At 42.0% G+C, this 27552-nt stretch overlaps 1 protein-coding gene across 1 annotated transcript in view; it reads right to left on the bottom strand.

The window, feature by feature from the left end:
* Positions 1-27552, bottom strand: part of eys (EGF-like photoreceptor maintenance factor) — a 178577-nt gene that overhangs the window by 58489 nt on the left and 92536 nt on the right. Inside the window, exons 35-39 of the mRNA XM_080288105.1 lie at positions 25965-26155; positions 25756-25847; positions 9401-9551; positions 8152-8264; positions 7603-7859 (exon numbers count right to left, since the gene is read on the bottom strand). Coding sequence (XP_080144231.1) covers positions 7603-7859; positions 8152-8264; positions 9401-9551; positions 25756-25847; positions 25965-26155 — 804 coding nt within the window. The remainder of the gene's footprint in view (positions 1-7602; positions 7860-8151; positions 8265-9400; positions 9552-25755; positions 25848-25964; positions 26156-27552) is intronic.

Here is a 27552-nt window from a genome sequence, read left to right as displayed (position 1 = left end):
GCAGCGTATTGTAGCCTGCTACTGGTTTGTGTAACTGGCTGCAGCTCTTTTTCAAAAATTACTGTTGGGCTGCTTGATTTGTGAGTCAGGAACTACTCTTGGACAGCTAATGCATTGTTAGTGGGTTCACTCATGGCAACAGGGATAACGCAATTCCTCTGTATCAGTCATTCGTGTCAACAGGGCATTCTGAAAATGGCCTTAATGAGCCTAGGAAAAGGATTCAAGTCGTACAGTAAGTGAAAATATCACCAAGGTGAATTGCAGGGTTTGACAATAAGGACTGTCCAGTGGCCCGGGGGCCCATGGGACACTGACTTGGTCCAGTTTAATGATCAGTCGCTAGACCAACACCAGAGATGAGTTTCCCGTCATATCATTTTTCACATAGTTATATTCCTTTTTTTTTTTTTTTACTTTGCTTGGACTGAAGAGCCGCTCAGACACTTTCCTACCCTCGCTGATTTCCTGACCAACCAGAGCACACGAATCCTCCGAGTTGCACATAGAATTATGTGGAGCAGACATGACAGCCAATGCTTGAAATTACACAGAAAGAGAAAACAAAAATTGTGTTGCTTTTGTTGTGGAAGGCGTGGTTTCCTTGGGGGTGAAAATGATAAATCAATCCTATAATATCTGTTGGCAATTTCTGAGTAAGGAAGACTGAACTGGCTCATTTTAAAAGGCACCAGCCATTACAGCAAACACACACTAGATGCCCACATAAAGAGCTGCCAGCACCTAGCCAGTGAGTTGGCAAAGCAGGAATCTGACAACCCCTCATCAAGTCCAATTAATGTCAAACACGAAACGGAAACAAAAGCAGGAAAGGTTCACCACAATGTCTTTTCATTTTTTTTTTAATGGTTTGTTATTTCTCCCAACTACATTTATAGACAAGGTTCCCACTTTCTGATAATATCATCTCCATGGTGGCACATTTGGCATTTTATAAGATGATTTTCTAACAAATATATTTGTTACTGTTATAAATAAAATCAGTATAATTAGCATGATTGTTTGGACTGGATAAGGTCAAAGGAAAAGATGTAAAAAGATGCAGATAGATACATAAAAAGGCACTTTAGGGAAAAACAAAAATGAAATGAAAAAGCTTCTTGGACTGATGTTGTGGTTAAACAAAAGTAGTTAAGGACTCAATTGAAAAAAACTCAACTTTCATTGTATTATTCATTTCTGGCCAACATCCAAAACCATGGCTTCAGATTCCCGAGAAGCAAAGACACAACTCAATGAGCTAAAAGCAGTAGGTCATGATTAATACACACCAAGCCTGAATAATGGTTTCACCTTTTATATCTTCTTCTTTCAACCATTTACTCCATGATGGTGTGTGTGTGTATAATTTTTGTAGTGTCTTTTAACTGATTTCTTGCATGCTTGATAGAAAGTCTTTGCTGAGGTCTACTACCTACTGTGCCTTCTCTGAAGAGACAATTTATCATACCTTAAAACTCTGATATGCTCAGCTGGACTGCTTTTATCTTGACAAAACCATGTGATGGGTGGCTAGGTAATATCGAACACTCACTGAACCAAAAGCACTAGCCTGGATTATGGTACATCCTACCAGCGGAGCACTTCCAGGGCCAAACTTAAGTGAATGCACTCAAGCTCCCTAAGTAGGAACTGCTCATATGATTCAGACTAAAGCTGACTCCGATGTTTTTGGTCATAGTTGTTATTATATCGCATTTTATCAATTTTGTGATAAAAGAGATGTGTGCTGGCTGCAAATGTAGAGCCACATTTCTTTGTTGACTGCTAACACGTGTAGTTGTGGTTGCAGTTCTAATGGAGCTGTGACCAAGTATACATATAGTACATACATAAATACAGTAAGTAAATGGTGAATGGCCTGTATTTATATAGCGCTTTACTAGTCCCTAAGGACCCCAAAGCGCTTTACACGTCCAGTCATTCACCCATTCACACACACATTCACACACTGGTAATGGCTAGCTACATTGTAACCACAGCCACCCTGGGGCGCACTGACAGATGTAAACACATTCATTATAAAAAAAAAAAAAAAGGCACTTATGATCTATTAAAAGTATCATAATTATTACAGAAAAATAATAATTTGGAAAATAATTTAAGGAATGAAAAGCAAAAGGGTGGATTATGAATGATAACAATATAGATTTTGGTTTCCTTCATTTCCTTATTTTTCTTCCTGCTCCTTTTCTTTTAGAGTAAAAAAGTATATTTCTGGAACACATTTAATGAACCATCCACTTACAAAACAGATGATGATCAGCATGGGGTGCCTTAAGAAAAATAAGTGTAATTTCAAACAGTATGTTTGTTTTTTTTCCACACTGAATAAATCTATTGCCATTACAAAGAAAAGCTACTGTCTTAATTTACTGAGACAGAGCACTGGGACTCTTTAACTTCACTGTATTACTTCAGTCTTACATGGCTAAGTAGGCAAAAACTATGGCTCAGATGAAATTAGCCACTCTCGTGTCGTGATTCATTCTTAACTGTTGGTAACACAATACTTCCTGGTTGTTGTTATTATTATTATTATTATTTTTGGATATGTGAAGTATGACATGTCAGCGTTTCATCTAGGACACAAACAAGTCCACATCATTAGTCACTATGCGGTATGACGTGTCTATAATTAACTGAGAGCAGGGGTGACTTGCTCCACTGTTCTCTTGTGCCCATTACTTAATTCAACAAGATGTGAAGACAAGGTTGTCACCTAGCAAAGATGCTGCAGCAATTCACATGCACAGACTTTGTCAGCATGTAAACAGCCCCGGGACTCTGTCTGCGGGCGAAGAACTAGTCTTGCAAAGCACATCATACGATGAGTGCCCACATGAGACTGCGCTCTGTTAAACCTGAGAGACTAGACTGCTTTTGAGGAGGTGCAATTTCACAAACTCAGCAGAAATGACACCAAAAGGCCACTGCTGATATTTAAAGGAAAAGTTTATGACAAGTTGAGGAATAAGCAGGAACTCACTGCTTGAAAGGGAAAGGCTGAGGGCACAACCCGTGATCGTGAGACTGTATCATCAGCTCTAACATAACAGTGGATATATTTTATCATGGTGGGAATTTACTACATATAATATGTAACAATCATGTCATAATGCAGGCTTGATTTATCAGGGTTCATTTCCAATTACGGTACTGAAGTCAGCCTTAAGCTTGCTCATGTGCAGCAGCTACAAATGATGATATTTTGTGACACTTATTTTTTTTTCCTGAACTTGAAATGGTTGAAAGAACAAATGAGTCAATGAATGAATCATATTCTCTGATCTCTACAGGCTGTTTAGACGCTGGCCAAAGGATCTTTAATAACCGGCTTAACAAAGAAGCATCTCTGTCATGCGAGCAAAGGGGGGGGGGGGCACCGCTTTCCTCGACATAGCGCTCTCCCACGGGAAAATCGAATCAGTGTGAAGCCTTAAAAATAGCATCACTTTTGTTACAGCGCCTGGAGAGAAACATAATATTTCAGTTGATTACTTAAACACCTGTAAATTAGCATTTTGAGAACACATGGCAGATGTGTCAAATCAGGGTGCCAGGTGCATACAGGCTGCTCCTGCCACATTAATGACTGTTAATATTAGCTTTGAGCAGCGTTCTGTCAGGATTCCACATGTTTCATAAACATAAGATTATGCCATCTGATTTAGTCATTTACAAAGGTTGCAAAGGTGAACGCAAACCTAACACTGTTTTCGGAACAACTTTAGCACGAAGAAGAATGTAAATCTCTCAAAATTTTCTCTGCACGTATCACATTTAGTGGCTTCTGTTATCAAAAGATCCTAATTTAGTTAAAGCCCACACAGAGAGCATTCAAACTGTCAGAGAACTGAGTTTCTCAGAACAAGTAATATCTTCTCACATGGACACAAATAAGCAAAAATTGAAAACTATTCACAACTGATGGCTTAGATTACCTTTTGAAATTGTTTTTATTTTCATCCAGCAGAACATTGCTTTTGGTATTACTCACAACTAGGGTTGCCAACCGTCCCTTAAAAAACGGAATCGTCCCGTATTGAGCTAATAAGGGACGCACTTTGTCCCGTAATACAGTGAGAATCAAAAGTAGTCTATAAATGTTAATGGAATTAACGCTTTGTTTGAAAACATAATTCCCAGCCCCTCTCCTGCTTTGTGATCAATGAGCTGACAGCACACTTATGACAATTTGAGTATGACAATTCAGATTACCGCTTATCTCATTGGTCGAGGAAAGGTCGCTTGCGGAGAAAATACCGGAAGACAACAGATGACCACAACAACAAGCATGGTCAACAGGGAAACATACGCCGACACTGCGGTGCAAGTCTCGGACGACACTACACCTAAAGCTGGGCAGACACTGTGCGATTTTTTCAGTCACGTTATTCAGCTCCTGCTCAAACTGCACGATTGACTCGCAGGGCTTAGAAGTTGGTAGGTCACGATGCAGGTCTCACACTATACCGCCCGATGCTCTGATGCGACCTGAGTGCTCACACTGTGCCTCCATAAAATGAAGGTTATAACAGAAAATCTGTCGCTCGCTCTCTCTGTCTTTCACTCACACAGACACACCACCACCATCAACTTTGCTAAATTTCTAATGAAAAACACTGATCAGGCAGCTGTGATTAAGCAGCAGTGTAAATCCAACTATTTTCACGGTTGTTGTGGTCGTGATAATTTTGTGATGCCACATCGAAAAGGCTCGGATGAGCTTTCCAAAGTTCTACAAGTTGCGCCTCCATCGCTTGTGTCCAGATCATCTTTTTCACCGACGTTTACGTGTTTGCGCGTGAGCAGTGTGAGCGGCTGCGGTGACACCCTCACGAGCGATTGATGATCGGGAGCTGCTCGTGAGGTGTTAATCGCTTCTCGTTACCCCACGTATACTACACGATGCACGATGAAGGCCAAAATCGGGCCGATCACCAAATCGGTCGCACGACTCAAAAATCGGCTCAAAATGGGCCAAAAATCGCACAGTGTAAGCCCAGCATTAGAGCAGCAATGTTTGTTCCCCTCAGAGAAAGAAAAAAAAAGGCTGCAAAAGTACGGGGAGGACTGGGAAAAGGAAAACACCTGGCTGGAAAAGTGCACGATAACACCTATAAAGCGCACTGCACTGTGTGCCGGCGCACTTTTTCCATAGGCATGCTTCTAATGGTGGGCACATGAAGAACACGAGGGGCGTGAAAGCTCGGGGAATCCTTAACCAATTTTTTGTCCACCAGGCCAGGCTGAAGCAGATATGGTATGTAAACACTGGTTTGTTTTTTTAAACCCTCTGGTTAAGGTTAATATGGGCATGTGCAGTGAATAGCAGCGCTATGTGGCCAGAAGTGTGATAATATAATTTATTTTGTGTAATAAACAACTGCAAGGATAGATGATTACAATATATAGATGACTAATACATAAAAGTAATACATAGATGAGTAATAATGATGAGTTAAGATGCATAATCATGGGAACAAGCGGGTTTACAAACAGGAGCAGCTGATTAGCATTAGAAAAGCTGAAATAATACCTCAACTGAAGCCAATTGTACTAAATGCACTATATGTGCACTGTTACAAGAATATTTTTCGTTCTATTGCTTTCTATTAATTTATATAATTTTAAGTTAAGCAGGACAGAGTTCTTTTAAAGAAAGATTTACTTATATTCTCAAAAGTTAAGCATGACAGGCTTCTGTTTAAGAAAGAGACCTGTTTTACTGTGTTAATGTTGTCATTTTGAGCTAAAAATAAATGGCTAAATGATCATTTGTTTCCCATATGGTCATATCACAAAGAATATGCATCTGCTCAAATCAAATTCAAGTCAAATGGTTAAAAAATAATTTCACACACACACACACACACACACACAAAAAGAGCTACCACACTGGGAAGGGTGAAGACAACTGGGTTGCCCGGCCCTGGGAGGTGTCCCTTATTTATTTTTCAGGGAGTTGGCAACCCTACTCACAACTGAATGTTGACTGTGTCCTCTCCCTTTCCCTGTCTAGCCACCTGTTCTTGCACATGGCACCTGCAGCTCAAACAATAAGAGTGGCAGGTTTAACACTCAAAATTTATCTGTTGTTATTTTTAAAACAAGAGATTAGGCAGAAATGGACAAAGAAAGGCTTCAGTTTTCTTTTTGTTTATCACTGTGATTTTACATAAGGAAATAATAGGCTTTACAGGAAGATTCTTATCGACTGTTGTTAGCTAACTAAGCTACTGTTAGCACTGTAGTTGCTAGTTCCCATATCATGATTTGACATTTCACCCACAAATTTTAAAACAGCACATCTTCTATCATCAATAAATAGTAAAGAAAGTTTTCAGGTAACATATTTAACTACTACTCTTTATTTTTTAATAGAATTTTTATGTTTGCCTGCTTTGTTTTCCGCTAATATCTTAGAGTGGATGGGACTAATTGATAAGGGGATGCAGTGATTTACGGCTTAAAACGAATGTGCAACAGGTTCCACCTATTTCAGGCAACGATGTTGGAGCCCCACAAATTACTAGTCATATGCTCTCTTGCCTCAAAATAAACATTGTTTTTCTACTACAGGTAGAAATCATCCAAGGAACCAGCACTCCTTATACTTATGCTCCTGTTTTCTTGGTTCTGAAAGGACAGCCACTGATAGAAAGAGGCTAAATTGATACCATTTGATTTCCAGTCCTCATTACGTTAACTTTAATTGCCCACCATATTGTAACAAGAAACAGGTCAAACACCAGTTAATTTAACAAATGTAATTAGCCATCAACATGTTTAATTCATATTAGAAGTACAATACTCTTTTAATCCGTGTTGAAATGTTAATCATATATTGTAGCTGCACTGCACACTGCTATCACAACACAGAATTTGAGATTTCTCTCAGCAGCTTGGCTTGCGTTATCAAGTACACAAACTATTAACTCACACATTCTAGTGTTACTTCTGTTATCCCTGACAGGAACTGACTACAATGGCAAAATACAGGAAGCATTTATTTATTTATTATTTTACACTTTCAGGATATCATGCATGGCAACAGAGGGATGTCAGGAGGTACATCAAGAGAACTGTGAAGGAATCTGCAAAGGAACAGCTCCTTGGTATGTGCGTGTAGTACTACCGTCTCCCTAGTATTAGTGTCGGAGTGTTTGGTACAAAATAAATATTTTTTGGTTGGGACAGACGTGAACGCTTCAGCTGAATGTTGAACAAGTGCTGCAAGGTCACATTCTCATTCTCAGCGTGTTCTAGGGGTGAACTTAGAAGCACACCAATGGTTTGAGCTGCTTATATAGATCTTTCATTTCATTAATCATATACTGAATAATTCACATCACTCAAAATTCCTAATGCAACCGACTATTCTCCCCCATAGTGAAACCTATTAGCCAAAGAGGCTCAGCATATATTAACCAACATAATTTGTTGGCTGTCTCTTGATGATTCCACTGTAGAGGTCACAGTACAGTAGGTCTTTAAGCTTTGTACAGCCTGTGTGTGGTCTATGTATTGTGTATATGAATGTAGCGTAAACACCACCAGGTGAATGCAAAAGCCTACCTTTTTCACAAAACGTTCCAGTGAAATGAAGCGGACAGTGACAAGAAAGCTGAGCTTCACCAGGCGGCTGCAGCTGAAGGCACGTCCCTCCGTTGTGGCAAAGACTGTCGCGGCAAACTTGAGGTTCATTCATTGGATGTTCTGGCGCTTGTGTGGGAACTGCAAACGTTGTTGCAAACACTATGTCAAAGGTAGGTGATTGAGCTTCCAGACTTGAGGAACTTGTTGTGGAGGCTTGTATGGCATGCACAGTGAATCTGGAAGATTGATCAAAAGTTTGAGTGGCCAAAAGCCAATCTGACATAAATTATACAGGCTTTAAAAAATTCTGATTTGTATTAAGTGAAATTACTCAGTAAATAAGAGGCGCAGTCATTTAACAAATAGACATATTTTTGACTGCAATCCCAGAAAGAAGTAGAGAATTCAAGTTTTATTTGTCATGATTACTAGTCAGTTTCCCCCTGGCTTCGGACAAAGTGTAATGCACCTTGGAAAAGTGAGTACAGTGTTTTTAGCAATAAAAACCAAAAAATGCAGAGACTTTACCTGCATCGAGCTATGTTGCTGCCAGCAATCGCATCCGATGTGTAGAAGCTCCTCAGTTTATTAATTTCAATGACTTCAAGACAGCCAGTGTAGTTGTGGAAAGGTTCTGCTTTCTTAAAAAATATATCACATGCAGAGAATTTATTTTATTCAGAATCTTTAACAAGCAGTAAGTTAAACAAAAAAAAAACAAAAAAAACAAAACAAAATTTTTTTTTATGTGGGATCAGGCCCTGGAGCCTTGCCTCACCTCACTGAGGACCTTGGTATGGTCATGGAACAAGACTTTTGGAAAAACTGTCAGACTCCCAGAAAGGAGAAGCAGAGCTCTGCTCACATTATATGCAATGAATGCTACTGACCCAGTTAGGCAGTGGAAGGAATATATTGAGGATCTCCCTAACTCCACTGACATGTCTGTGAAGGAAGCAGGGACTTAGGAACGGCTTGGCCATTACTGAGGTAGAAGTCAGAGTTGTTTTGGTTGGCATGCCCCCGCAGCATTGCATGGAAGTCAGGGACAGTGCATCTGGATTGGGAAACTAGAGATTTTGGTTCCCGTTTTCCAAGAATAAGAACCAGAGGGTATGCTCCAACTTCAGGGAGATCCCACACCTCAGCTTCCCTGTTAAAGTCTATGGAAGAGTAATGAGAAGAGAGTCCACCTGTTAGTCAAACCTCAGGTTTGACCAAGTTGTGAGACAGTAGACCAGCTCTTGACCTTCCCAAGAACACTTAAGGGTGCACAGGTGCTTTCCTAACTACTCTAAATGTGCTTTGCAGACTTAGAAATGGTATATGACCACATCCCTTAGCTCTGGGAGTGTAATTCATCTGACTCATTGTTGTGGGCTATTCTGTCCCAGTAAACGATAGTGAGAGCTTCCTCCTTAATATGTCTGGGCTCATCCTTAGAGACAGGGTAAAGGGCCTGGCCATTCAGAAGGGATTCAGAATATAGCAGTTACATTTCTACATTATAACAAGCTAGTTGAGGTGGTTCAGGCATCAAACTAGGATGTCTCCTTTGCACCTGCTAAGTGGAGTTTTTCAGGCAGGTCTCAACAGGAAGAGACCCTGGGGCAGACCCAGGACATTAGAGAGATTATATCTCTCACTGGGTCTCAGTTTCCCCCTGAAGTGCTGGAAGAAGTGGCCATGGAGAGTGGCCTGGACTTCTCTGTTTTGACTGCTGCCCTCATGACCCAGACCCATGTGTGGATAGGTGTATAGTAATTATAAGTTGTACCTGACTGGGAATAAACTGTTGTGGCAAACCCCCTGTGAAGACATTGTTCGTTCTTTGGATCATGTGTCCCAACCAGTAATTGCTTGCAGTACTTTTAATTTTCTCATGGCCAGAAAGAGTGAGCTCTGCTTCACAAGGTGCCAGGCGTTGTCTGTAGAACAGTATGAACACATCAGATCAAAATGTATAAGAAACAGAGGTACACTATGTGTTAAAAAATGTGTTTTGTATTAATGTTGTAAACAAATCAAACATTGTGCATTATCTGTATAGAAGTTAGATGTTATTTTCTTGTATGCTGTGGTACTATGGTAGATGATTAGCATATCTTCCACTAATTTCAGTAAATGCCAATGGTAAAAATCTTCTCACTAATGACATTTTGAACTCCATTTTGTTTTTGTCGAGGTGTCCTATGTAAGTGCGAGTCTCCACACAACTATTTTGGATCCACCCCACAGCCATTCATAGATTTCAAAAACCAATTCTCCACTCTGCAACAACAGGGGAGAGCAGATAATTACCTAAGTGCAGATTCTGGACTAACCAACTGCAGCTTGAGGGTACTCAGGCCACAGATGCACAGTCCCCTCTACTGCGTCTCCTGATACTCCTTGTTCCCTAAGTGGAAGTTAGAAGGCCCACGAAGCAATCTAGTCTGATTTGTTAAGCCTGTACTTTGCAGGCTGTTGCATATGCCGGCTAAACACTCGGGGCACTAACTCCGAGCTGCATAAGTCCTTCCTCCAGAGCCAGCATGGAGAAGCGGTTAATTTAGAAGCAGTCTGCCAGAGCGGCCTGGCCAGCAGCCAGAGGGCACTGTGTTCACTGTCCTTGAGAAGTCAGCCCCACTGGGTTTCTATTTAACATATTGAAAAGCGTCTTTGACGGGAAGATATATTAAAAGTCTATAATGAGTTAGGCGGTGACGTTGAGGATGGCCGTGGTGGTGTAGCTGTGGGTCAAATCAGACAAAGATGGACGGACTCAGCCATCAGACAATTACAGAGAATTTGCTTTGTGACACCAGAAACTATTTTTCCACACTCCCAACCCTCTAGTTATGACAGCTCTCTTTCTTGCAGTGTCTCAAGGGGTTGGTACCGAACATTATGATTGATTTCTACTGCTGCTGTATTTTTCTTGTAGGAAAGAAAGAAGGGTGGAGCCCTGTAGCCTCTCAAACCTGACTGGTCTCTTTTATATTTAGAGCAGTGCTGCTTTCTGCCAACCCCCCGCCAAAAAAAAAAAAAAAAACATGAGGCAACTTTCCCACTCAGCATTGTTCTAGCAGGAAATCATTTGGTAAACCATACTCAGTCACATTCAGTATTTCAACTTTTATCTGTTTGCATCTCAAAAAAAAAAAGTCATAATCACCAACCCAAAATTAATTTCTGTCTCTGTCTTACAATCTGAAACTTTTTTTATAAGTCAGAAATGCTCAAAAGTCATTGTAGTCTCTACTCAAATGCACAGCAAAGTGGTTTGATATGAGATGCTCTCTCCTTTGTTTCAGCTTCCAGTTCATACATAATAAACTCTGTGTCTTGAAGCTAGACCACAATCTTTCTTATGTCAGAATATAATGGAAAGGGCTGGCAGCAAGACTGCACATGGGCTTAGAAACAATATAACTAAAGGGGCCACAGCCTCACTTTAAATCATTTAAACATTGATTTTGTGCTCGGCTCTTGCTTGTTAATCTTTTCGTAATGAAAAACTGCAAATGAAGACTTTAGAACAGCCAATAAAACACGGCTAGTGATCACTAATGCATTTTAATAGGCACATTCTGATGGTTGTTTTAGTTCTTCAAAATGAAAGCCCATTTGCCCATTTGTAATAAAATCTAAATTCTTAGTCTGGTGATTCCTGCCAATTACGTATTTTCCCCCTGTTTTAGTTATAACCTTTCTCTCTCTAAAAAAAAAAAAAAAAAAAAAAAAGAGGAAAAGAATCCACCACACTTGGAATGACTGAATAACTAGGTATCAAGCTAATACCACCTGAGGTGCTCACACAATTCGAAGAAAAATTGTATATTACCAGGCCCTAATTGGCTTATCATTGTAATTGCACTCCTTTTCTCAACAGGGGATGCACTTATGCATGAAACAGAGACATGTTAAAATGCATCTAGGTTGATGTCTATGTAAATGCACCCTGTCAATTAAAATATATAACATTAAATTGCAACATAATGACATCTTTAGAAACAAAAATACATACAACTGAACAACATTAAAATGAGCTGACTGAACATAACATCCAACAGCAGTGCGTTTACAGCCTGTTCTGGTATATGTGTTTCTTTTCACCATGCATGCAGTACAGCTCTTGAATCTTGAGCCACTCTATTCAGGTCCAACAATTATTAAGAATATTGAAACATGCACACATTTACAGAAATGCAATATACAAGGCAAAAAGACTTTTGTATAATTCTAACGAACTTGAAAATCAACATTTCATATAACCAGTTTTATTCTTCAACACAGCCTGAACTCTCCTTTAATTCCTGTAAGTAGTTCTCAGGAATAAATCACCAGATGTCTTGAAGGACATTTAAAGCACTTCTTTGGATACTGGCTGCCTTTTATTCTGTTCTCTGTCAGGATGGACAGAATAATTCATTAATGTTAATGTCCAGGCTCTGGGGAGGCCAATCCATGACTGATAGTGTTCCACTGTATTTTGTATTATCTGGTATAGTTTTACTGCATTGGCCACGTGTTTGGGGACATTGCTATTAGGGGTGCAACGATACACAAAATTCACGGTTTGGTTCGATACTTTGGTGTCACGGTTCGATATTTTTTCGATACAAAAAAATGTTCATGCCTTTTTAATTTGTCATTTATTAAAATTATAAATATATATTTTAACTCAAAAGTACAGTTTTTAAATTTAATGTTGCTGAAACAAAAGTAATTAAAAATATCTCAGGGCTCTCAAAATTTCAAAATCCCTGGTAGCCCTTCGGGCAGGGACTCTTCAGTTTTTGGTAGCCCAAAATAAATGTAAGTAGCCCGAATAAAAAAAGAGAGTAATTTTTGGATTGATGTTTTGTTTCCTTTACAATATTATACATTAAAGTATAATATTGTAAAGGAAACAAAACATTAATCAAAAAATTGTTGAAAAACAAATTACAACATTGTATAAAAATTACAATCATCAACTCAAATACTTGGTTCTAATTGAACAGAAATTTCTATGAACTTGTAAGAACTGTGTAGGACATGAATCAGTCTGTGTCAGATCCTGAATTTGAAATTTCCACCGAAGTCACGGGTAAGAGACAAGTGGAACCAAGATCTTTTTGAAGTTTGCAAAGACTGCTAAATTTTGCCAGTGGTAGTTCACTCTTTGCAACATAGTACGCTGTTCTAAACAGATTTTTCAGGTTTATTTTTAGTATGTTATTTGCAATTGGTGTTTGTTCTGGGAAAGATATTGCAGACTGAGCAATAATGCATTTCTTGCATTTCTCATGGATTCTAATGGGGGCTTTTCTTAAAATGACTGGTCCCAGTAACAAAGGCGCTTGTCGACTCAGAAATCGAGAGAAAACCAACAACACACCCGGCAGAACATTATGTTGTTTACACGGGTGCACATAAGTGGTCCGCATGTGCGCATTCGCTGTCAAAATAAAAGACGCGCACCAGATAAGAAGTGTCAACGCGCGTTTGCGTCCATATAAAAAGCACTGTTTTTGTCCGCTAGAGTGGGATTTTCACGGCACATTCTGCACCACATCTCTGTGTGTTCATCATTTGTTTGAAGCCAGCTCACCTCCTGCAACCACTTTTCCGAGAATACGTGGTTCTTTTGTGATCCGGACTCCTTCTGACATTTGTTTGGAGGTGGAGGAAGACCAAAGTAATTGCTTAAAGGAGCTTGCTTCTTCGACATCTTTAAGAGTTCTAAACAAATGTCTGTCCTCCTCCAGAAAATCTTATGTATGCAAACACGCGTTGCAACTTCATATCTTGTGCGCGTTTTTTTTTTAAATTTTGACAGCGAATGCGCACCTGCGGACCACTTATGTGCAGCCCCGGTTATATAGCTCGTCATATTGCAGCCACAGAAATTCTTTTGTCCATGAAACCATAAAGCTGCACTTTCTTTTTGCCTTTTAGTCTGATTTGTCATAACTTTTCCGTTTTGTGGTAAGCTTTTCTTTGGCTGTCACTTCTTCACCCTTACCTGTCTTATTTGGCTCAGCAGAACTAAAATATATATCCTGCTGCTTTTACACACGCACACACACACACACACACACACACACACACACACACAACAGTCAGCGATTCTCTGCGCGATCAACCTCTTACATGTTTAAGCTTGCTGCGGGAGATTTCACTTGTCATGTTTGCATAGTAAGCTAACGATTGATAAGACTATGTCAGAGGAATTGGTGCGCAAATTATCATCACTCACCAATCAGTACTGTCGCTCTCTATACACAGTTCGCGCGATTGCAAAGTGAAAGCAAAAAACAAGCGCAAATTCAAACGCGATTTCAATATGTCACATATTGACAGTGGCTCACCGATGCCAATGACATAATTACCCAGCTACATTTCCGAAAGAATGCAAAAGCATTGACATATATTTTTCCTTCCTACAATAGCCCGACGGCCAGGGCAGAGATAGATTTTGGTAGCCCGACTGGAAAAATCGCTAGCCCCGGGACGTTGGGCTAGCGATTTTGCAAGCCCTGTATCTGATTGAGAAATCACTCATCTTTGGAAAAGAGAGTTTATTACAGAGAAATGGCTCTTTCCAAAATAAAAGCAATACTATACGCTTCTTCTGGGCTATATTCTCAGCAGCATATTGTAGCGGGTCAGGGCTGTTCGGGGTTCTGTTTGTACAGTTATGTTTTGTTTATGTTGCCATAGTGACAGGTGACGCCCTCTCACTGCGACGGTGTGTCCTTCCGGGGTCAGAGGGCGCCCTGTGTGTTGTTGTTGTTGTTGTTGTTGCTGTGCGGTTGCCGCTCTGAGCGGTTAGCTAGCGGCAATGTTCTTCTTCAGATGTCAATAAACGGCTGTGCTCCCTGGCTAGCTCACGGGAAGCAAGACCAAACGACACCTCCGTCTCCTCCTTGTCTGAGCTCGCCACATTGGTGTCAGAAGTGGGATGATGGTGGCACCCCATGTTCTGACCCGAGTGACTTTTCCCCCGCCGGTCGTGACCGGCCGGTGCGCCAAAAGAAGGCACCTGGACATTTGCAGGACTTTGTGTGGGGTAATGGGGTCGTCGGGGACGACTGACCCCTTAGGTGGGGGCTATGTAGCGGGTCAGGGCTGTTCGGGGTTCTGTTTGTACAGTTATGTTTTGTTTATGTTGCCATAGTGACAGGTGACGCCCTCTCGCTGCGACGGTGTGTCCTTCCGGGGTCAGAGGGCGCCCTGTGTGTTGTTGTTGTTGCTGCTGTGCGGTTGCCGCGCTGAGCAGTTAGCTAGCGGCAGTGTTCTTCTGCAGATGTCAATAAACGGCTGTGCTCCCTGGCTAGCTCACGGGAAGCAAGACCAAACGACACCTCTGTCTCCTCCTTGTCTGAGCTCGCCACAATATTAAACATATCAGGTCCCCATAAGGAGAATCATGTGCTAACGGCTGTCTAAATGACTCGGGTAAAGTTTGTAGCATGCATGCTTGTTGTTTTTGTCTGCTTCCATTAGGATGATGTCGGCGTAAATGTGCAGTCATATTCGTTGTGTTCCCACCAGGCCCGGCCCTAACCAATCTGGCGCCCTAGGCAAGATTTTAGGTGGCGCCCCCCTACATCGGCAGTGTAGTGTATGTACTCACAAGAAACCGAATAGCTTTGTCTTTGACCTTTTTTTTTTTACTTAAAGAAAGCAAATTCACAATCAGAATAATTAACAAGATAAAAAAAATATATGAATAAATAAATGAATACAAAAAATAAAAAATGAATATATGAAATACAATAAATTTTACATACATAAACACAATAAAACGTGTCAACAAGTTGGATAAAATAAATTAAAAATACAATATAAATAAGGCAACAGGAACACCGATTGATGCTGCTGCATCATGGCTGGGTTGTGCTGCTGATGCTGCATCACTGGTGGGTTGTGCTGCTGAAGTGGAGGCAGCAGCGGTAGATGTGGTAGATGGCCCAGGGGTGGGATTTAGAAACTTCAACAGTGCATCTGAAGAGAGGAGTATGTGACACCACTGAGCATTAAAGTCTAATAATAAAAACATATGATTCCAGGAATAAAATGAAATGATATAATATAAATGAAAAACCAAAGAGATATATGTATGATGTTAACTGATATGCAAATTAGATTAGATTCAATTTATTGTCATCATTACAGTGAAATGCTGAATAGCAGAATGCAAAGTAACAGTATAATATCATATGAGAATGTTATGTTATGATTATCTTTGACCGAATCACAGCAGTGCTCATATTAAAAAACAGCATTCCCTCTCATGTGATATTGCTTAATTAACATTAATGATGTGCACTTTAACAACTAGGCTTACAACTATAATATATACAGGGGTGGAAAAGTGACTATTACCTGCAGGGTAAACGTTAGCTAACCAGAAGGCAATAACAATGTAAACAAAAAACACCTGCTTAAAAGTTGAATACAAATGAGGAATGGTGGGAAAGGTGGGAGTACTGTAATTACCTAACGTTACATTATTCTTTTCCATAACAATTTAGCCCCCTCCACAATATTAACTGACGTTAAAACAGTTAACTAGCTATTTATTGATTAGCAATTAGCGAATCATGTAACATTAGCTTAATGCTAAAAATTTAGGTTACTATCACATTCAGACAAATAATTTCATGTAGGCTAACGTTACCTACCTCTGTCTTTTTCTCGTTTCTCCTCCTCTTCTTTTCTCTTTTTTCTTCTCTGGGCACCTGACAGTTTTGGCCGTTTTGACATCTTGTGTTGATTTTTTGATGTGGTGACGTCCAAAAGGAACCATGATACGGGAAGGGAGGGGGCGCACCACGGGGAGGGGGGGGGCGTAATGTTGTAACAAATAATATTTCTAGTAAATAAGCTTTACTTTGCATTTTAATTAACGTGGGATTATTTTTTGTATTTAGGAATAATAGTACCAACTTTTTTTTTCTTTCAACATTTGTGGCACTGCCGTGGCGCCCCCTGATGGACGGCGCCCTTAGCATTTGCCTATACGGCCTATGCCACGGGCCGGCCCTGGTTCCCACTAGTGCTGTCAGCGTTAATTTCGTTGAAATGACGTTAACGCCACAACACGGCAAATCTCCCTTAACGAGCTACCCCTGATCGCCCGTGCGTGGGGCTAGACGGCCAACACGTTAACGAGCTAACTGCGCTAACACACTAGTTCCCACTAGGGTTGCCAACCGTCCCTTAAAAAACGGAATCGTCCCGTATTGAGCTAATAAGGGACGCACTTTGTCCCGTAATACAGTGAGAATCAAAAGTAGTCTATAAATGTTAATGGAATTAACGCTTTGTTGGAAAACATAATTCCCAGCCCCTCTCCTGCTTTGTGACCAATGAGCTGACAGCACACTTATGACAATTTGAGTATGACAATTCAGATTACCGCTTATCTCATTGGTCGAGGAAAGGTCGCTTACGGAGAAAATACCGGAAGACAACAGATGACCACAACAAGAAGAATGGCCAACAGGGAAACAAACGCCGACACTGCGGTGCAAGTCTCTGACGACAGTGCACCTAAAGCTGGGCAGACACTGTGCGATTTTCAAACTGCACGATTGACTCGCAGGGGTTATAAGTTTGTAGGTCACGATGCAGGGTCTCACACTATACCGCCCGATGCTCTGATGCGACCTGAGTGCTCACACTGTGCCTCCATAAAATGAAGGTTATAACAGAAAATCTGTCGCTCTCTCTCTCTCAGTCTTTCACTCACACAGACACGCACACCACCACCATCAACTTTGCTAAATTTCTAATGAAAAACATTGATCAGGCAGCTGTGATTGAGCAGCAGTGTAAATCCAACTATTTTCACGGTTGTTGTGGTCGTGATAATTTTGTGATGCCACATCGAAAAGGCTCGGATGAGCTTTTCAAAGTTCTACAAGTGCCTCCATCACTTGTGTCCAGATCACACGCTGCACAGCCGTGCTGCTCCGTCTTTTTCACCGACGGTTACGTGTTTGCGCGTGAGCAGTGTGAGCAGCTGCGGTGACACCCTCACGAGCGATTGATGATCGGGAGCTGCTCGAGGTGTTAATCGCTTCTCGTTACCCCACGTATACTACACGATGCACGATGAAGGCCAAAATTGGGCCGATCACCAAATCGGTCGCATGACTCAAAAATCGGCTCAAAATGGGCCAAAAGTCGCACAATATAAGCCCAGCATTAGAGCAGCAATGTTTGTTCCCCTCAGAGAAAGAAAAAAAAGGCTGCAAAAGTACAGGGAGGAATGGGAAAAGGGAAACACCTGGCTGGAAAAGTGCACGATAACATCTATAAAGCGCACTGCACTGTGTGCCGGCATACTTTTTCCATAGGCATGCTTCTAATGGTGGGCACATGAAGAACATGAGGGGCGTGAAAGCTCGGGGAACCCTTAACCAATTTCTTGTCCACCAGGCCAGGCTGAAGCAGATATGGTATGTAAACACTGGTTTGTATTTTTAAACCCTCTGGTTAAGGTTAATATGGGCATGTGCAGTGAATAGCAGCGCTATGTGGCCAGAAATGTGATAATATAATTTATTTTGTGTAATAAACAACTGCAAGGATAGATGATTACAACAAATAGATGACTAATACATAAAAGTAATACATAGATGAATAATGATGATGAGTTATGATGCGTAATCATGGGAACAAGTGGGTTTACAAACAGGAGCAGCTGATTAGCATTAGAAAAGCTGAAATAATACCTCAACTGAAGCCAATTGTACTAAATGCACTATATGTGCACAGTTACAAGAATATTTTTCGTTCTATTGTTTTCTATTAATTTATATAATTTTAAGTTAAGCAGGACAGAGTTCTTTTAAAGAAAGATTTACTTATATTCTCAAAAGTTAAGCATGACAGGCTTCTGTTTAAGAAAGAGACCTGTTTTACTGTGTTAATGTTGTCATTTTGAGCTAAAAATAAATGGCTAAATGATCATTTGTTTCCCATATGGTCATATCACAAAGAATATGCATCTGCTCAAATCAAATTCAAGTCAAATGGTTAAAAAATAATTTCACACACAAAAAAAAGAGCTACCACACTGGGAAGGGTGAAGACAACTGGGTTGCCCGGCCCTGGCCACGAGGTGTCCCTTATTTATTTTTCAGGGAGTTGGCAACCCTAGTTCCCACCCATGTAATTGAGCATTGCGTGGCACATCCAACATACTGTTTTACTTTAGTCCATGACGCGCTTACCTTCAGAGTCATACGTCACATGAAAACCAAAATAATTCCAAACGCCAGATCTGAATGAGGGTGGGGGAGGTTCAATTTGCCATGTTGCAAGGAGAGCTTAACTTCTGTCTTGCTAGCTTGCCCTGCGCTCTTCCTTCTGACTATGCTGTCTGTGTTGAACGCTCAGTGGATCTGAGCTCGACAGTGCAGCCTAGGCGGAGTAGTCGAACGCAAATCCACTGAGCGCTCAACACAGACAGCATTGTCAGAAGGAAAGTTGATAAAATAAATTACAAATTTTGTATTGTTCGATACATATGCGTACCGAACCGAAAGCACTGTATCGAATGGTTCAATATCGATACGAGTATCGTTGCACCCCTAATTGCTATGTTGAAAAAAGAAGTTGCTGGAAATCAGATGCTTTCCAGACAGATAGTTGAATAGTTCATCAAAATCTGATGATACTTTTCTGTGGTGAGAACTAAATCAATTTTGCGAAGATCCTCAACACTACTGGGTTAAATGCAGGCCAAAACAATGACATACCCTCCAACGTCTTTTACAGATGGGTGTAGATACTCATTGGTGACCTCTCTTGACCTCCTCTGTATATACTGACCAAGGTTTGAACCAAAACTTTCAAATTTGGATCCATCACTCCAGAAGACCCACTGCACTGATTTTCATTCCAGTTCTTCTCTGATTTGGCATGCCGCAACATTTTCTGCCTTTCCTTAGGATGGCTTCTTGAAAGCCATCCTTCCACTGAAATCATTTCTGATGAGATTTTAGCGAACACCAGATGCATCAACTGAAGGGTTTGCTGCATCTCTCAGGTCTTGTGTCAGGTTTTTGCTGGACTCTTTTTATTTTTAAGTATATGGCATTCAGATACTGTAGATAGTTTTTTTTTTTTAGGCCTGCCAGTTCTTGTTTTGTCCTCCTCATGTCCAGTTTCCCCTCCCAAAAAAATGTAAGGACACTACACATCATGCTGATATATGCCACGTTTTTGGCTAATAGCTCCTTGAGAACCAAACTGCTGGTATAAAAATACAATATTATGTTTGTGAAAATATGCTGTCTTTTTATTTTATCCTTGAATCATTCATATGTCAGTATTAAGTGGGTAACGTACAAAAACATTTCTCTGAAAATGGTCAGACAAGGACAGTACTGAAAATGAGTAAAAAAGCAGCCAAAGTCAAACTTTGAGAGACCACAAGAATATCCAAGTTAGACTGATTCATTGGAAGCAAAATATGACAGATATATCCTATCAGGACCTAGGGACTTCTAGTCCATTGTTCATTGTTCACTGTCTTTTTTCCATCTCATCTATATAATGCAAAAACAAGTGATGTGTTAGGAACTCAAGCTAAGTCCTCCATGGCCTGTTTCATGGCCAGGTCTGGAAAAGTAGTAAACGACTTATGCTACAAGATACACAGACCTCGCAGGTCTTTAAAATGGGATAATGTTTCTCTGCAGTCAATATTGCTTTTGCCAGCTTAAGGCTCAGTCCATTCAGTCTTCTATAATGAGTGACAAAATTTCTTCATCTGTAGCACAAAACTGAAACATGTTACTGGCATAGTTTGGATACTATATTCATTTTCTGTAGTGTTGTCTTCAGGACTAAGAAATGCTGCTTTATATGCTATTATATTACATATTTAAAACACAACACAAAAGGGGCTAAAGCCTCTGTAACATCAGCTTTCAATACATCCAGACTTTCATTATATATATAGTGTTTCACTCAGTATATTCAAGTTGCATTCAATGTATTCAGACTTTCATTCAATGTATTTGAATTTCACTGAATACACCCAGACTTTAATTTCATACTGTGTATTCAAGTTTCTTTCAGTATATTCAAGGTTCAATCAATCAACATATTCAGATTTTTATTCTTTTATATAAAACACCCAGCACGCCCCTGCGGGCGGTTTATCCTTCAAGCTCGGGTCCTCTACCAGAGGCCTGGGAGCTTGAGGGTCCTGCGCAGTATCTTAGCTGTTCCCAGGACTGCGCTCTTCTGGACAGAGATCTCCGATGTTTTTCCCGGGATCTGCTGGAGCCACTCGCCTAGCTTGGGAGTCACCGCACCTAGTGCTCCGATTACCACGGGGACCACCGTTACCTTCACCCTCCACATCCTCTCGAGCTCTTCTCTGAGCCCTTGGTATTTCTCCAGCTTCTCGTGTTCCTTCTTCCTGATATTGCTGTCATTCGGAACCGCTACATCGATCACTACGGCCGTCTTCTTCTGTTTGTCTACCACCACTATGTCCGGTTGGTTAGCCACCACCATTTTGTCCGTCTGTATCTGGAAGTCCCACAGGATCTTAGCTCGGTCATTCTCCACCACCCTTGCTGCCATGATTAGTGCCTCTGTGCTGTCTTTCAGTCCAGCTTTGTCCAGCCACTGGTAGGATTTCTGGATATCAGCCACCTCCTCTATCTGCCGGTGGTACATACCGTGCAGGGGCCTGTCCTTCCATGATGGTTCCTCGTCTCCCTCCTCTTTCTTGGGTTTCTGCTGCCTGAGGTATTCACTGAGCACTCGGTCAGTTGGGGCCATCTTCCCAATGTATTCTTGGATGTTCCTTGTCTCATCCTGGACTGTGGTGCTGACACTCACCAGTCCCCGGCCCCCTTCCTTCCGCTTAGCGTACAGCCTCAGGGTGCTGGACTTGGGGTGAAACCCTCCATGCATGGTCAGGAGCTTTCTTGTCTTTATGTCAGTGGCTTCTATCTCCTCCTTTGGCCAGCTTATTACCCCAGCAGGGTACCTGATCACGGGCAGGGCGTATGTGTTGATGGCCCGGATCTTGTTCTTACCATTCAGCTGACTCCTCAGGACTTGCCTGACCCTCTGCAGGTACTTGGTGGTTGCAGCCTTTCTAGCGGCCTCTTCATGGTTCCCATTTGCCTGCGGGATCCCCAGGTACTTGTAACTGTCCTCTATGTCTGCAATGTTGCCTTCTGGTAGTTCAATCCCCTCAGTTCTGACTACCTTCCCTCTCTTTGTTACCATCCGACTACACTTCTCCAGTCCGAACGACATTCCAATGTCATTGCTGTATAGCCTGGTAGTGTGGATCAGTGAATCGATGTCTCGTTCACTCTTGGCATACAGCTTGATGTCATCCATGTACAGGAGGTGGCTGACAACTGCTCCGTTCCGTAGTCGGTATCCGTAGCCAGTCTTGTTAATGATCTCACTGAGGGGGTTCAGGCCTATGCAGAACAGCAGTGGGGACAGAGCATCTCCTTGGTAGATCCCGCACTTGATGGTAACTTGTGCTATGGGCTTGGAGTTGGCCTCTAGTGTTGTACGCCACATCCCCATTGAGTTCCTGATGAAGGCTCTTAGGGTCCCATTGATCTTGTACAATTCTAGGCATTCCAGTATCCAGCTGTGGGGCATTGAGTCATAGGCCTTCTTGTAATCAATCCAGGCAGTGCACAGGTTGGTCAGTCTGGTCTTGCAGTCTCGGCTGATTGTTCTGTCTACCAGTAGCTGGTGTTTTGCACCTCTGGTATTCTTGCCAATTCCTTTCTGTGTCCCGCTCATGTATTGACCCATGTGCCTGTTCATCTTAGCCGATATGATGCCTGACAGGAGCTTCCATGTAGTACTGAGGCAGGTTATTGGTCGGTAGTTGGAGGGGACCGGTCCCTTCTTGGGGTCCTTGGGGATCAGGACCGTCCGGCCTTCAGTTAGCCATTCCGGGTGTCTTTCGTTAACTAGCAGCTGGTTCATTTGTGCTGCCAGACGCTCGTGGAGTGCAGTCAGCTTCTTCAGCCAGTAGGCGTGAACCATGTCGGGCCCTGGTGCTGTCCAACTCTTCATACTGGAGACCCTTTCTTGGATATCTGCCACTGTGATGGTTACTGGACCCTGTTCAGGGAGGTCGCTGTGGTCTGCCCTCAGATCCTCTAGCCACTGAGCATTGCCGTTATGGGTTGCATCCTTCTCCCATATGCTCTTCCAGTATTGCTCCGTCTCCAGCCTTGGTGGTGCTGTTCTCTTATTGTTCCCTTGCCACTGAGAGTACACCTTTGCTGGTTCTGTGGAGAACAGCTGGTTTATTCTCCTGCCTTCTATCTCTCTGGTGTACCTCCTCAAGCGGCTGGCCAAGGCTGTGAGTCTTTGCTTGGCAGTTTCCAAGGCCTCAGGTATGGACAACTTGCTGTATTTCTTAGGCACCTTCTTTGTCGCACCTTTCTGCAACTCCGTTAGTTGGCTAACCTCCCTCCGTGCTACTTTGATCTTGCCCTCTAGCCTCCTTCTCCATGGAGGGTACTGCCCCTTGTGGCTGTTCAACTTGTAGCCAAGCATCTCACTGATCACTGCTGCCGTATTGTAGATCAGCTTGTTAGTGTCGGTAATCGTGGTTGTAGGTATTGCCCGTAGTGCTGCATTAACATCATCTAGCAGACCTTCTGAGGGTACTTCACGTAATCTTGGTAACCGGCTACGGGGGATCCAGGTTTCAAGCTTGGCCATGATCCTATTTTTCAGGTCAGTTCCTCTCGCACTCAACGATCCTTCTCCTATCGCACTTGGGGCTATGTACCCAATCTCGGGTGGGGGTGATGATATCTCCCCCCTGACCTGGCGTCCTGACTCCTCCTTGCCATAGCATTTGTGTTGTACCTCGTCAATCTCTAGCTGTGAGAGCAGTCCCTTCTTTCGAATGTTGGAACACTGAGCTACTAGTTGTTTCGCCGTCATTGTGGATGTTGGGTATCGAAGAATCCATAGGTCCCTCATCCTATTCATGTAGCCCCTTCCGCCGGGGTTACTTGCGTAGTAGCATTCCAACAACGCCCTGTTTTCGTCCCTTGCCCACCGATGCCTTCTTGTTTTATATGTTATATTATATATATAATGTATATACATATATATATATATATAATGTATATACATATATATATATATATATATATATATATATATATATATATATATATATTCCAGTATCCCCACAGCTGGATACTGGAATGCCTAGAATTGTACAAGATCAATGGGACCCTAAGAGCCTTCATCAGGAACTCAATGGGGATGTGGCGTACAACACTAGAGGCCAACTCCAAGCCCATAGCACAAGTTACCATCAAGTGCGGGATCTACCAAGGAGATGCTCTGTCCCCACTGCTGTTCTGCATAGGCCTGAACCCCCTCAGTGAGATCATTAACAAGACTGGCTACGGATACCGACTACGGAACGGAGCAGTTGTCAGCCACCTCCTGTACATGGATGACATCAAGCTGTATGCCAAGAGTGAACGAGACATCGATTCACTGATCCACACTACCAGGCTATACAGCAATGACATTGGAATGTCGTTCGGACTGGAGAAGTGTAGTCGGATGGTAACAAAGAGAGGGAAGGTAGTCAGAACTGAGGGGATTGAACTACCAGAAGGCAACATTGCAGACATAGAGGACAGTTACAAGTACCTGGGGATCCCGCAGGCAAATGGGAACCATGAAGAGGCCGCTAGAAAGGCTGCAACCACCAAGTACCTGCAGAGGGTCAGGCAAGTCCTGAGGAGTCAGCTGAATGGTAAGAACAAGATCCGGGCCATCAACACATACGCCCTGCCCGTGATCAGGTACCCTGCTGGGGTAATAGGCTGGCCAAAGGAGGAGATAGAAGCCACTGACATAAAGACAAGAAAGCTCCTGACCATGCATGGAGGGTTTCACCCCAAGTCCAGCACCCTGAGGCTGTACGCTAAGCGGAAGGAAGGGGGCCGGGGACTGGTGAGTGTCAGCACCACAGTCCAGGATGAGACAAGGAACATCCAAGAATACATTGGGAAGATGGCCCCAACTGACCGAGTGCTCAGTGAATACCTCAGGCAGCAGAAACCCAAGAAAGAGGAGGGAGACGAGGAACCATCATGGAAGGACAGGCCCCTGCACGGTATGTACCACCGGCAGATAGAGGAGGTGGCTGATATCCAGAAATCCTACCAGTGGCTGGACAAAGCTGGACTGAAAGACAGCACAGAGGCACTAATCATGGCAGCACAAGAACAAGCTCTGAGTACAAGATCCATAGAGGCTGGGGTCTATCACACCAGGCAAGACCCCAGGTGCAGGCTGTGTAAAGATGCCCCAGAGACAATCCAGCACATAACAGCAGGGTGCAAGATGCTAGCAGGCAAGGCATACATGGAACGCCATAACCAAGTGGCCGGCATAGTGTACAGGAACATCTGTGCCGAGTATAACCTGGAAGTCCCGAGGTCAAAATGGGAGATGCCCCCAAGGGTGGTGGAGAATGACCGAGCTAAGATCCTGTGGGACTTCCAGATACAGACGGACAAAATGGTGGTGGCTAACCAACCGGACATAGTGGTGGTAGACAAACAGAAGAAGACGGCCGTAGTGATCGATGTAGCGGTTCCGAATGACAGCAATATCAGGAAGAAGGAACACGAGAAGCTGGAGAAATACCAAGGGCTCAGAGAAGAGCTCGAGAGGATGTGGAGGGTGAAGGTAACGGTGGTCCCCGTGGTAATCGGAGCACTAGGTGCGGTGACTCCCAAGCTAGGCGAGTGGCTCCAGCAGATCCCGGGAATAACATCGGAGATCTCTGTCCAGAAGAGCGCAGTCCTGGGAACAGCTAAGATACTGCGCAGGACCCTCAAGCTCCCAGGCCTCTGGTAGAGGACCCGAGCTTGAAGGATAAACCGCCCGCAGGGGCGTGCTGGGTGTTTTTTTTTTTTTTTTTATATAATTGCACCATAAAGAGGGAAACACAGATAGATAATAATAATAATAATGATAATAATAATAATAATAATAATAATAATAATGGATTGCATTTACGTAGCGCTTTTCGAGACCCTCAAAGCGCTTATGTAGATCTCTACAATCTAAGACTTGATAAAAAAATAGAATACATACCTGATATTTACAATGTGAACTGTGCCATCATTAACATGATTTAATGTAGTAATCCATGTAACCTCTTCCTCTTCATTACAGCAAAAAGCATACTGAAACATTAATAGGGAGCTTCATGGGCTTTTTATTTCATTACAAAATATTTGTCTTTCGAGAGCAAAAATGACAAAATATACTTATTCAGACAATACACAATAAATTTAACCTACCTGTAAGATTCCATCGAGGATGAAGAGTTTCATGAAAAAGAAATCACCGTTAACAGGTCCTTGGTCCACATATAGTATAGTTCCTTGGGCCACAGTGGTTTGAAATCTCACAGTTATGTTGTTGAGAGTGCTGAGGTCAATACCTGGAAACTCCAGGTATGAACTCCCAAAATAATGAAGGTAGCTTGAATCTAGGACATAAAAAAGAAAGACAGATCAATTGGGAGGAAAAGGTAAAGGACTGAAGTTTCCTGTAAATTCCACTGAGAATCTCGACTGATCCCTGAAAAGAGAATTCAGCTTTTCATTTGGTTCCTCTACAGGGAGGTTTAGTGCATGGAGTAGGATAAAGAAAAGGCCCTTAACAATTTTAAAGATTCAGAATGTGACACCTGAGCAGGGCAAGTGGTTGCGCCACTTCTACTACGGACTTCCTGTTTTTTCTGCCTATGTTGCTTCACGAATGTAGATGCAATCTTTATCCATCAATTGATCTTGGAAATATGGATGGAATACATTAAAAAGAGATGAGAGGACAGTCAAAAAAAGATGCAAAAAGTGAATAATTACTATTTTGAAAGCAGATGAAAAGACTTTAAGGACTCTTCAAATATTTTCTCTTTCGCTCACTGTACACTCATACTATAAATAGTCTTATTTGCCAAAAAGCTGTGAAGCATGCAAATGGCACTAGATTAGGTGAAAAAGGAGTCTTGGCTGAAATGAACATATTCATACAAGTTTATTACATGCCTCATTTTATAGTGGAATAACTTGGCTTATATCATCCATGAGAATGGGCAATTATGGGGTATTTCAGTAAAAGTTCCACTGCCCGCAAGCTTATTGGGGGTAGTGACGCTGACAACTTTAAAAGACTGACTGAGACTGCAATTGGAGAAAAGCATTAGGGTGCTCATGCTCAATATATTTCTCATTTGAAGGAAATATTGGAATTTGTTGCAGAAAAGTCAAAGCCGAGAGCCTGTTAAAATGAAAGGCGTTACTGGATGCACCTGTCTCATACTGTATTGGCTCTCATCTTAGTTTAAGAAAAATATTATACATATAAAATTTTAAACCAGAGAAATCAGACACTCCTTTAAAGTTGTTGCAATGATTAATCGGGCAGTTGCAAGTGAGACCTTTATCAATATTTGTTAGACGTCAAGTCCTAATAGGCCAGACCTCCTTTGATCTGACAGCTTGCCCCTTAGGACATTTGGCAAACAAGCTAACCTAAATACCTCCATTTTCTTTCAAGAGAAGTATGGCCAATACCCTGAGGAAAAACACACGATAACATAAAGTAGGAATTATAAGGAACAGACCTACTGCGGTGTGTGAATTAATGAGGATAAATGCATGCAGCAACAATGCGGTGCTGTCTACTGCTTCATTCCTGACAATAGGGTTTGCCAATGCTGATGATGGAAAATTACCCCTCAGAGACAAAGCTATTCATTAATTTTAAAGCCTTGTTTAGTCTGATGTAGTCTTTGATGCAGTCTGAGGCTGCTGCCAGGAGGCAGTATCACGCCTCATTAGCAGTTAGCTTCAGTCTTTTCCTTCAAAGGTCTCCTGTTTT

This window comes from Astatotilapia calliptera, chromosome 13 (assembly GCF_964374335.1).
Source record: "Astatotilapia calliptera chromosome 13, fAstCal68.1, whole genome shotgun sequence".
Lineage (NCBI taxonomy): Eukaryota > Metazoa > Chordata > Actinopteri > Cichliformes > Cichlidae > Astatotilapia > Astatotilapia calliptera.
This window is presented reverse-complemented; position numbering and strand designations above follow the sequence as displayed.